This window comes from Haemaphysalis longicornis, unplaced genomic scaffold, assembly GCF_048455015.1.
Source record: "Haemaphysalis longicornis isolate Haplotype H1 unplaced genomic scaffold, Haemaphysalis longicornis Haplotype H1 scaffold_18, whole genome shotgun sequence".
NCBI classification, from domain to species: Eukaryota; Metazoa; Arthropoda; class Arachnida; order Ixodida; family Ixodidae; genus Haemaphysalis; species Haemaphysalis longicornis.
The window spans coordinates 6,715,493-6,728,164 of NW_027526282.1; the positions used below are offsets into that span (position 1 = coordinate 6,715,493).

Genomic DNA, 12,672 nt, shown 5'->3' on the forward strand with positions numbered 1-12,672 from the left:
GGCAAAACCAATTTAACCGCTCTGCCAACTCTACCAACAAAGCCACATTTATGCATCACGAATACGTTCCTATCTGTTGTCTGTACCAACATGGAGGTGTAATTGACATGCTGTATAGTTTGTCCCTCTGGGCCCCTATACAGGCCCCATCTGCACACGGATATCCAGTGTGTAGGTGCCTTTGTTGCCTACATGGCCATGTCTGTGTGTCTAACTAACACTCTCTTGTTCACAACTTACATGGCGCTTTTTGGCATGAGTAGCCTACATTTTTTTTCTACATGTCTGTGAGCTACAAGGCTCCGTCCATGCACCCAAAACTCTGCTGCCTTTCCAGCAACGACAATTACACAGCACAGGCTAACTTTAAGGCAGAAACAGTTTTACTAACACGTCCATGCATTTATTCCTCCCGTATTTTCACAAGAAAAGTGAACTTCACTGCTTCTGTAACTTCCGGGACACACCCATCCGTGCACCCATCGCCTAGGAGCCCCTGTTTGTGCATCAACAAGCGACGTTTCCCCTGGCTTTCACTGCAGAGTAAAAATCCTATCATTCTTGGCCAGCTGCCATCACCCCTTCACATGGCTTTGCACCGTGTGTTTTGCCCTGTGTGCTTTACAATGCCCCTTTTTCAAACAGGCAGAGGTCCGTACAGTCATGAAAAAATGAAATGCGAACACGAAAATGTGAACCAGAATGTGCGAAATTAAAAATAATGGTCGTTGAGGCGCAAGAATGGCACGCTATTGGTATTTTTGGAAAGCCACATTTACCAACGTTTCTTTCGCGACTGGGCCACACGTCATTTTGACTTTCATAGAAAGAAATCTCACTATTTGTGTGTTCTGGTTCACATTTTCGTGTTCGCATTTCATTTTCCCATGACTGTACAGAGCTCATGCCGCATTCCTAAGATAAAGAGCCACCACGTCTGCAAAGCCCACACAGCTGTCAGCTTAGCGAAGGGGGAAGGCAGGAGGGAACAATTAACCCTCCCGGCTTGAGGCAACCGCAGTTTGGCCACCCAATCGAACAAGCTCTAAACAAGTGCAGCCTACTGAGTGTCCCTTCCTAAGTGAGCTGCTGGTGCCAATACGACGTACATGTGGTGCCAAACAATCGCCAATGTTTTTGCAGTGCCAGCTGTTGAAGGGAAGTTTTTAAGTGCGAATGCACTTCTTAAGCGAGCCTGAATCGTCCGCCGCCGTAGTCCGCATAGCAACAGCTGCGGGTGCGCGCACTCCTCGTCTTCCTCCTCGTCTTCCCTAGCAACGGGGGGAGATGGGCGCACGCTACTCTCCTCCTCCTCTCTCTGCTCAGTGAATGCGGGTGTTGGGCGCCTCCTCTCCACTTCGGGCGGGAGAGCTCTCGCTCGCGTAGCGGGCGCTCCGCATTCCGACGCGTGAGGGCGCTCGTGTAGCCCTCGCCATAACGGCGGGCGCTACTCTCCTCCTCCTCTCTCCGCTCAGTGACTGCGGGTGTTGGGCGCCTCCTCTCCACTCCAAGATCACGATATCCACCGTAATCGCGCAATCCACAACCGTGCATTCGCACTTACACACTCTCCTCCACGAGGAAGTGCGAGGGAATTTTTTTAATTACCACGTCGTCCTTCATGAGAAACTATCATCACTTCATCACCTCTGTCAATGCAGGATTGGCCAAGACGCTAATCACTGTTGTCATTCTTTTTTAAGAGAGAGAGACAGAGAATCAATTTTTTAATTGTCGAGCAGAGGCTGACAGGGCCTAGCCATGTGAAAGGCATTTCTAGTCTAAGATTCCTTGGATTTGTCTGGTTGCCGTCGCTCCAGTCACCAGGTTGAGCTGGGTATGCGGGTCTGGGCTGGCCAGGGTAGGCCTCCACAGCTCAAAGGTGGGGTTGAGAACTGGGGGAAAATTTGGGGTGCGCTTGCATGCTCATAACATGTGGTAAAGTGAGCCAGGCTGGGGATATGCGCAGGGGTACGGTTGTTGGGTGGGGAAGATAAGGTAGAGGAAAATTGGTCAGGGGTCCAAATGTGCGGAATTGCAGTCCCTGTCCAGCGGCATGCGCAGGCGTCGCGCTGCAGCATGTAAGAACGCAGTTTCAAGCACCACCTACACTGTGCTCAATGAGTGATGGGGGCATTTATGGGACTGCTGAAGAAGTTGCTTCAGCTATCCTACCTATCTTCCTTCATGGCCTGCAACCCTACATCCGACTGGAAAAAAACCACCGCTGGGGATAACAAAACCGGTCACCTTTTATGATGCTTTTCGTTTTAATAAAAATATTTTGGCCAACTGTTAGCCCAATATGCTGCAAACGTGAAACATTCATGTGCCTAAATGCTATTTCATATGTAAAACGCTGTATGCCTAACGCTTCGCCCACGACGTTTCCTCATCCTAAAACAAAGACAATTTCCACGACTTGTGTAGCTGCCCCAACCTTCTCACCTTTCAGCATTTCAGCACGCCAGTGGTGAGACTGCCTTTGCTCATCCTCACAGCACCAGTTGTAAGCTTTTCACAAATGTGCCATGAATTGTTCTGTGGGAATGCTGTGCCACTCTCTCCCAGCTGCAACCTCATCATTCCAAAGAGTCTTGCCTTCCTCTTCTGCAGGATTTGCTGAACAATAGGATCTGAAGCACTAACAATTTTGAGCGGAAGAGTGTTTCTGCAAGAAGGCCTGCTGATGCTGACCCCACTCCCGCAGCGGCCGCGTCGACAAAACTACGGGACACAACCTGAGAAACGATAGCAGCTTTCCCCTCCAACCACCAGTGCTGGGCTGTCACTTATTCCACAGAGTGCGTGCAAAGGGTCCCTCAGCCTTTCTACACCGACGAACATTTCAAGGTCGCTGGTCAACAGCACACACAGCACGTGAAAGTCGGAGAAGCAGCCCACAAACATTTCACGTTAAAACATACAATTGTGCAAATCTCATAGTCTGTTCTCCACAGCAAGAGGGTCATCCCAGCGACCAAAGGCCATCCCATAACGTGTTACAAGCCATCATAACCTGATGCTCAACCAACCTTCTAGCCAAGCAGACACCGTATTACCCATGCCGCAACAGAATACATTATGTTTGAGTTGCTAAAGATGCCAACATGACCCAAAAGTGACTGTAAATCGACACAAAAGTGACATCCTGTATACATGTTACAGTGTGTTTCATTGACATCCTAAGAACTCCCCAGTTAGCATTGCTTTAAACATTCTAACGTATTTCAGTGTGTTATAGTCTTTTCTTTCGGATAAACCAAGCCCAAGAGAATCGTTACGCTTCTGGGGCCAGAAAAGCTCCTCTTCTAATCAAACCAATTAGTAAAGAGAGTGGGGAGAGGAGCGTTCCTTGCTTACCGGATGCTGCGAAGGAGGCTGCCCTTTCCTGCAGCTTGGGCAGAGGGTTTTCCCGCAGTCCATATTTGGCTTCCCGCCACTGCTTGTGCCACGTGTACACTGCAGAATGCCTGGGGTTGAACCCTGCATGCAAGGCAGCGCTCTTGCCACCGGCCTCTGCCGCCAAGAGGTTCTCGTTGTGGTGGAGGGCCTGGAGGAATGGATGAGTGGTGAGCACTGTCATTACTGGAGCAACTATGGCAAGCAAACAAGTGCCTCTGTTACACCAACGCAGAAAACTGTATCCCCCTCAGATAACCACGCTACAATTCCAATCTGATGACCCTAACTATGGGCCGTATTCTGAGTCCCTCCTCCCCTATTTGCTCCCTCCATTCAGCTGAGGGGAGGATTCTGCAATGCTTATACATGGGGAAATCGATTACAAGGATCTCCGCCACTGCAGGCTCGAGTGGAGGAAGGATTTAGAATGTCAGGGTAAAACCCAGCCTGGTACAAGTATAACCAAATAACAATTACAATGCAAGAAAAACAATAACAAATCGACTGTCAAAGGGGCACTGAAGTGAACTGCTACAATTATTATTGGCGGGTGCAATGCGTGATCCAAAACAAATTAATTCTTTACTTCCATATTCAATGGTAGTCAAGAGCCGTACTTTTCTGCATGGCTAAGAAGGAAAGAAAACATTAAATGCCATTCGTGGCAACCTAACAAACCACTGCTGCAGCAGTCTGCAGTGAAGCTTGGTGGCAATTGCCTTGAAGGAAATTTTTCCTGTATGGTGTCCACCACTGCATTTCTGCTTGCTTACGCACAGTTAAACGTGTCGACAAATCATTGAATTTTTTACTGGCATGTGTGACGAAACACCCAATGTCACCAAATCTATAAGGACAAATGTGCAAGCAAAACAATAATTTTGAACACCGTTTTCTTTTCAGGAAAGAAAAAATGCATTCAAATCGGCCGAAAAAGAGTCAATACATCACGTAGACACCCTAGGCCAGGGGTCGGCACCCTACGGCTTGCGGGTCAGTATTATGTGGCTCCCAGCACGTCGCTAGACCCCCCCCCCTCCCGCTGTCACTTTCGATCTGATGGCCGACACGCCACCTCAAATTGGACGTTAGACAGGAGACAAGAACGGAGAATTGATGGCTTCCAGTTCGCATAGTCCCCCATCTTCACGCTTAGCCAGATTATTGTCAATTATTGTCAAACTCGCTGAATTTGTTCGTTTTGCCTGAAAAGCCCACTCTCCCCCACCCGGTTTGCTGTCCGGCCCTCCGCTTTGTCAGCTCATGCAACTCAGCCCTCCATTTCAGAAGGTTGCAAACCCCTTCCCTTGGCTATAACGTAATAGGATAAATGTCTATCACTCTCTCAATCACCATCGTAATCCAGGACACAGGCCCCTCCAGAATTTCTTCAGCCATTCCTGTCTAGCAATGTCCTTTTTTTGCCCTGAATTTTTAGTGCGCCCCCCTTTGGTGGCCCCTCCTTTGGTTTGGCATGGGCATCGGCGTCATAACCGAGCGAATGAAGACAAAGAAAACAGCAGAGGAAAGCGTCACAAAAGTTTGAGGGGTAGGGCAGTATGCTGAGCCCACACGAGACGCTCCCCGCCAGCAACGTATGGCGAAAGTGAAGAGGTAGAGGTAGTGAGACATGCTGGGCGGTGGTGGCAACGTGATGACGCCACAGAAGCGCGTTTTTTATTTTATCCTTCCATAGAGTTCATTATTTTGCCCTGCTTCTAGTTTCATCTTCCAATACCCTAGTGGTCTACCAGTCGAATGTTATCCTCATAACATCTCCAGCCCACGTCCACTTCTGCCTTTTATTTTGGCTGCGATGTCTTCCACCCAAGTTTGCTCCCTTCATGGTCCCGCCAGAGCTAACAAAGACACCCAGAGTTCCCAAAACATCACAAAGGGTCCCACTAATACCCCTGTCAGTGACACAGCAAATTTAATGTCATTTAAAGCAAATGACATTAGCTCTAAATGACATTCGCTTTGGCCATGCGGGTGGGGTCTACAGGCCAAAATGTCATTTGGTAACGATAGCAGTGGCAATCAGGAAACTTGCAGAATTTCAAGGTAATAATAAGGTTAAAGTGTCTGTAACATTTTACACCTTCTAGTTTTTAACTTTAAAAATGAAAAATGTTTTGCTCCTTTTTAGGCGACACTCCCACCACAAGCTGAAACAAGTAACAAACGTGTATCTCGGTAGCAGCAAACATGCGAAGCTTTTCAAGGGGTGTGTGTGTGTGTGTGTATTTTTTTTTACCATAAAAAACAAGCCGGGGAAAATATTGATTTAGTGATATAAGTTTCAAGAACAGTACCCCACAGTTTATTACAAAACTACCTCGTTAACTGATGGACCACTACCGTCGAGGCTACTCATTCAGTTCAGAGGCTACTGCGAATGTGTTTTAAAACTCATTCAATGTCCAAAAAAGCCAGTCATGTAAATGTCATTCAGTATTCTCATGTAGAGCCAAACTGATGGCATTAACAGCTAACGTCATTCACTCTAAATGTCATTAGATTTGCCGTGTGACAAGGGTATAACCCATGGTGGAAAGAAAGCCTAGGAGAGGCCCCAGTGAGTGGCCACTGGCACATTAGGAGAAGTGTGGAGGAAGTCACATTGCTTTTTCACGCTCGTCGAGGGTTACTAGCAACCACAACCTAGCAACGATGGCGACGGCCGGCCCTCCAAGGTGCTAGGTCACTGTGCAGCCCAGCCAGCAGCCAACAGTCGCCAGATGGAGACGAAGGGAATGACAGTGGGGCAAGGGAATGCAGAGGAGGTGACGCGAGCGCACAAAATACAAGTAAAAGAGGAAGACCTCTGAAAATGGCAGGGAGGCTTTACGAAGCGTAACGTCAGGGCTTCCCCAATGCTTCCCTCTCCCCAATGAAAATAACCAATCCGTTCACTACCGTTGCCGTTACCGCCTGCCATTCTATCCATCAATCCCCACGTCATCATCATCATCATCCTGTCTGCGCCCACTGCAGGGAAAGGCCTCTCCCATAGATCTCAAATTATCCCGGTCCTGTGCTAACAGCTAACAATTTATCCCCACAAACTTCTTGATCTCATCCGCCCATCTAACTTTCTGCCGTCCCCTGCCATGCTTGCCTTCTCTGGGGATCCACTCTGTTACCCTTAATGACCAACGGTTATCTTGCCTTTGCATAACATGCCCTGCCCACGTCCATTTCTTCTTCTAAATTTCTACTGATACGTCCTTAAGACGTGTTTGTTCTCTGATCCACTTCACCCTCTTTTTGTGCCCTGATGTTACACCTATCATCTTCCATTTCATTGCACGTATCCCCACATATCTACCCAATAACTCTCACCTGGGCTGGAGTCATGCCCGACTCAAGGTTTTTCTCCACAACGGAAGTAACCAATCTGTCCACTACCCTTGCCGTCATTGCCTGCCATCTCACCCACCAATCCCCACGTATCCACCCAATGATTCCACCTGGGCTGGAGTCATGCCAAACTCAAGGTTTCTTTCCTCAATGAAAGTAACCAATCTGTCCACTACCGTTGCCGTCACCGCCTGCCATTCTACCCATCAATCCCCTGTATCCACCCAATAACTCTCACCTGGGCTGGCGTCATGCCCGACTCAAAGTAGCCCTCAAAGCGGGCCCGGGTCTCCGCGGTGGGGCGAGAGGAGCGCGGTGCATCCGGGCGCCCCACCGGGTGGTTGTGCTCCCGAATGAGCTTGATGACGGCCGCCAGGGGGGGGTCCCAGCGCAGGAAGCGGTCGTTCCTCCGCGTGGAAGCGTTCACCTTCTTGATCTTGACGTCGAGCCGTGCGGGGCACGACGGCCGCAGGCTCTTCCTGGTCTTGTTTCGGTGGCTCAGGTGGCACTCCCACACCTTGTGATACACCATCCTGGAAGTGAGAAGACGCGGAGGAGTCTAGATGGAGCCTCGTAACGGATGTCCAATAACTGTGCCTGCTCTATGCAATTTCCTGGTAGGGTTGTTATTGGGCAACCGCTAGTTCCAGCAGCCTACACAGGGTCGCTGCGCTGATGTTGTTGAGAGTGAAATCACCCATCACACTGCTGGCATCCCCTTGCTGCCACGGAGTAAAAGCAAGACAGGAGGAGAAACGTCGCTTCTTCGGGCGGCAAGATAACATCACCAATGTTTAACGCAGGTTAAGCAAGTGGCATCTGTCGCGGGACAAGAAAATTAAAGCCGTCCCACTCAACGTGAAAGCTGACGGAAGTGCAGAGAAAGTGATTCGCCATAATGGGCTGTAGCGCCATTATCCGCTCAGTGCTACCACACAAAGCAATTCATATTTCCCACCTCCGTAGTGCTCGCGCCACCTGCCTGAAACAGCACCAGCGGGAGTTGTGTTCTTTTTGTACTTGTTTTTTCTCCCACACGTGCCGGCTGCACTGCCACTTCTTTTCACTAACTATCGCAAAAACCAACCCAATGAGCGTACCGAACTAAAGGAACGTGGGTGCTACCAGTTAATTACATATATTTTGCCTCAACTGTTCCTGCAGTTTTTTTCTTGCTAAACAACGGGGAGATGTATGACAAGCGCCAGCGGTTCACGAGTTTCGAACAGTTATGACAATACAAACCGCTTGGCTTTCGAAGTCTCTGTGGGACGGATGCCCTACGACGGAACGCCGGGCTCTACTTGGGTCCATCATCTCGCAGCACCACCTAATTCCGGCAGTCGTTTGACATCGACCATTACAGCGAGCTACGACGATAAGGTGAGCCACTAAAGTGCTCTGCACTTAAAAACTGCGCAACCGCCACAATCGGCATTTCACTGTGCCGCCGCAGGAATGAATTGTGGCTGCTATCCTCTCCTTCGTAGGTGCAGCCACGAAGCTTCGTAGTCCGCCTTGGTTTTCCATGTGACATTATCCAGTCACTTGCCCACACCCGCCGCAATGAGCTGCTTCACCTTCTATGTATATATTCTTGCTCTGTGCCTTCTGCACTAGTCTTTCCGCTCATAATAAGCACCTTTCAAGCCAGCAATCTTGAACTGCCCATGCAGTTTCCCCACCATCTCATCCGTGTGCCCTTAAGAATGCAAAGTTCAGGGAAGTGGGCAATAAATTCCATCCTTAATAAGCCCTTTGAAAAGGTAATCACAAGTGTGGTAGTATTGAAAGCCGAAATAAGATTTTATGGTTTCAGAAAAGGTTAAGAAAAATGCACTGCAATTATTAGAATCAAGACATGTCTGCAACATGCCTTGTCTCTACTGTTTCTTTCCCAAAAAGAAAAATAAGCAAAGCTCGATGCCAATGTGCTCTTTCAAGTCCACCACCAAAAAAATCAATGAAGGCTCAAGAAAAATCATTCATTCATCTAAAACATGTTTGCTGATGCCGACCAACCAGCACATGCACACTAGTGGTCAAAACTGGGATCACTAGTCCATTAACTAGCGCAAAAAAGCATCGGTTAATCTCATGTCCCCAAGAAGTGTTGGTAAAATCTGGCAAGAATTTTGTTCCTGCAAAACAATATGCGATATTACAATAAAAATTTTTCTTTTACATTGCTAAAAAAAGTGCCAACTGAGCTCTAATTGTGCGTATTGGTAACACTGTTATCACCCAGTAGGTCTTACAGGCAAAAAAATGTCACCTGCAGGATATCGGAGTCTTCCTCGTGGTAAAGGGGGTAATTTTGAGATAAGCAATGGCTTTTGAGGTTTAGTGGGTTTTCAGGGTTTAAGGAGCATCACAAGTGTGTCACACTGGACCAGGGTTAATTTTGCCACGGTAGCTCAGCGGCTATGGCGCTGTGCTGCTGAGCCAAAGGATGCGGGTTCGATTCCCGGCCGCGGCGGCCGCTTTTCTGGTGAAGGCGAAGAGCGAAAACACCCGTGTGTTTGAGATTTCGGCGCACGTTAAAGATCCCCAGGTGGTCGAAATTAATCCGGAGCCTTCCACTACAGCGTGCCTCATCGCCTGCGCAAGGTCGGCACGTTAAACCCCCACAATCAATCAAACCTCTCAGTAAACCCGCTAAAAGTACACTGCAATGCGAAGTGTACAATAAAAAGCAGCCAGCCCTTACTCCAAAGAGTCGCATAATGAGTCGGATTAGAGTACTGCTTAACAGAAGTGAACCTTTAATCCCACCTTTCACTGATGTTAAGAGTAGGGAGAGAAGCAGCATCACAATACCATACCATGTGGAGGAGATAACATTGATGCTCACGCGAGTTGTAGTCCCATATTCTCGTCCTTGTTTGTTCATTGTTTCCACTATAAATTCAGGAATATGGAGGAGTGATTCTGCTCTTCATTCAGAATTCTGATGCACATGATGTCCCGCACAACAAAATCCCTGAAGAGCACCCCAAAAGTGCTGCCAGCACTAATATAGAACATGCAAGAGGACGACGGACTCCCGCAACAATGTTCAAGTCTGGACAAAGCCGCTCCAGCTACCCTAGCTAAAACAGGAGACTGACAACCACCGCCCTTCCACACCCGCACCTTGCCCCAAATCCCCAATGCACACAAGTCTAGATCTTTCAAATCGTTTTAAGGAAAATGTGCACTATTCACTGCCCTCGCTGCTTTCTGCTTAACAAACTGACGCAAATGTAGGCGTCTGCGCATAGATATGCTCCAGTAACTATCAACGTAGCGTAACCTAAACTGCGCAAAGTAGAAAGTCGGCAGGGTACACCTGCTTCCGTCAAAAGTTTTTGGTGCGCACAACACGACCAGTAGCCGTTCAGGACACTGAGCTTCTGGGGGGGAACATTTGCTTTTTTGGACTGCCTGATTTTTCGGACATTTTCACGGTCCCTTGAGGGTCCGAATAATCGGTGGTCGACTGTACTTGCTATCAGTGTAGCTGCCATGCCTGTGAACTGCACGTACGGCGAACGGCTGTGCTCTAATCTGATGCTCTTATCAAAAGGAGTGCCTAAAACGATCCTAGCGGTGCTCAAGAGAGGCCAGCGATGTCATTACATGCCTAACCCCCGCACGGCTTCACCTACTGTTTGCTGCTTCTGTAATGGCCCCCCTGCCTTGTTTTTGTCATTTTTGTCCATCTTTTTTATGGCGTAAAACGTGATATGAGTGTTAGCATTGCCCGCTTTTCCCGTATGCCAAATTTTTCGCCCTTTTTCAAGCACACTGTTGCGCTTAATTATGTTTGGACCAAGGAGTTTTGCTCAGCCCATGTTCCTGTACGCGAACTTCGCCCGCGGTTCCGCTTTGGCGAACGTATTCGCATTTACTATGTACAGGGGGGATCAAAAGAAATACGAACAACGGAGCACACAGCCTCCGAAGCATGCCGCACCGTCTGGCTGCTCTGTCAGTAAACTGCGCGCATGCGTAGTTCTTTCGGGGCGTTTGAGACAGTGGCCTACTGTTTGGGGAAACGCTTGATCAAGAAGGAACGCGGGTCATTTATTTTGAGGCATCTTTTTATGATCTGTCGCCACTGGGCATACTGTTATCTACTACATTCGCTAGCCTAGCCCGCAGCAAGCTGATTGCATATAGCAGATGCCATTCAACGATCATCCTGCTCAGTGGCGACGCAGCGTGAAAAGGCCCCTCAAATAAACGACCGGCGTCGCTTCTTGATCAAGCATCCCCCATAAATGTAGGACACACTCTCAAACGCTCCCAAACAACTACGCATGCGCGCAGTTTACTGACGGTGCAGCCAGACGGTGCGACATGCGTCGGAGGCTGTGCGCTCCGTTGTTCGCATTTCTTTTAATCCCTCCTGTACCCTCGCTTCTAAACACTTCACCGGATGAAGTCATTTTGTTGAGCAGCCATAAACAAATAAAGTCTGCACTGTTTGAACTGTACAACTAATGCCTTCGAAAAGTGAACTGAACCTCACGGCAAGCTTTTATGCAAGAAAGTGTCAGCTTCCGCGCACTGCCCCACAAGCCTCCTGTGGCTTTGGCAGGCCCACACATGTATATGGTATTTTGTTATAATAAAGCATTACCATCATTAAGGACAACAGTCAAGGTATGCGTGTGTTCGTGCGAGCTTAAGATCACGGCTATGTTGGCTATATCACCATATCACGGCCTTACTCACCTAGTGCACATGGTGCGGACAGTTTGGACAATCCACGACGTGCACGACTCATCGCAGTATTTCTTAAACCAATCATCCGCGTCGTCGGGACTGTACAGGTTCACTCGCAGTATCTTCATGTCCGGTGTAGACCCACCGGTGTCCTCGACGACCACAGAGCCGATCGCATCAGAAGGCATTGGTTCGCAGTGCGAGGCGCGGTCGCCCGCAACGCCGCACTGGCAGCACTCGAAAACGCTTTTGGGCGAATAAAAACGCGTGCGAGAGCCACCGAATCACGCTGTCAACGCGCTATCGACGTGCCCTGACTGCAACATCGGCGATGCACTGCCACAGGCTCCTCCCGAGCGCGAAAACAAAACAAACGGCGTACCAACACATGCGCGGGAACTAGAACACACAGCAGATGAAAACTTGAAGACTTGCGGGCGAAAAGCGGGAGTACACGGCACTGCTTACAACTGCACGGCAAAACTCAGTCCGCGTCGTAATGTTAGCAGTAATGTTTCATGCTTACGTGACTTCACATTAACTTCACGTATTTTGCCGCCCATGTTGCCGCCGCAGCTACGATAGGCGCCATAACAAACATCACAGGAGGAGGGGAGGGAAAAAAGGGCAAGAGGAAGTGTCGACCATTAACTCTATGGTGTCAAAGTCAGCCGTAAGAATTATATTTGATCAGACGTATTTTGAAAATAACTAGCAGTGACTTAAAACCAATACTTTGCTCACAAAAAATGGTCTTGTTAATTCATGTTTTAATTACGTCATGCTTATTTGTTTATGACGTAATCATAAAAGTCGCTTTTAATGAATGCGCGCGACTTTCAATTTATCAAAATGAAAACGGGTGCTGCTTCGCGTACAAGAACTTCACGTGAAATACTTCACGACGAACCACAGAAGCGACAGCCCCTCGAAAGGCCGAGAGCGGCAAATAAAGATTCGCTTTGAAATGACCACGGCGCAGCAGGCATCTCAGGCATGGCAGCCGCTCCGTTTCGATATGCGTAATGCGGCTGCTCTCACCTTCCAGTACATCACCAGATGTACAGCGAGTCGGCCGCGTCGACCCACGACAAGCGCTGCAGTGTAGACGTGTTCTCCAGCGGCAGAAACATCTGTCCCGTTTCGAATCTGTGATCGTACGTCCGGTTATCGGTGATCTCTTGCTGACCG

General features: G+C 48.7%; 1 protein-coding gene across 4 annotated transcripts in view; it reads right to left on the minus strand.

The window, feature by feature from the left end:
- LOC144166601 (uncharacterized) overlaps nucleotides 1-12,041 on the minus strand; it is a 29,811-nt gene extending 17,770 nt beyond the window's left edge. For 2 of the 4 annotated variants that reach the window (XM_077696114.1, XM_077696113.1), the window contains exons 1-3: nucleotides 11,491-12,035; nucleotides 7,007-7,301; nucleotides 3,364-3,553 (exon numbers count right to left, since the gene is read on the minus strand). In XM_077696114.1, the coding sequence (XP_077552240.1) occupies nucleotides 3,364-3,553; nucleotides 7,007-7,301; nucleotides 11,491-11,669 (664 nt within the window). In that variant the 5' untranslated portion in view covers nucleotides 11,670-12,035. Of the gene's footprint in view, nucleotides 1-3,363; nucleotides 3,554-7,006; nucleotides 7,302-11,490 lie in introns of all 4 variants that reach the window. The other 2 variants (XM_077696116.1, XM_077696115.1) reach the window with 2 other exon arrangements.
- Between the last annotated feature and the right edge of the window lie 631 nt (nucleotides 12,042-12,672).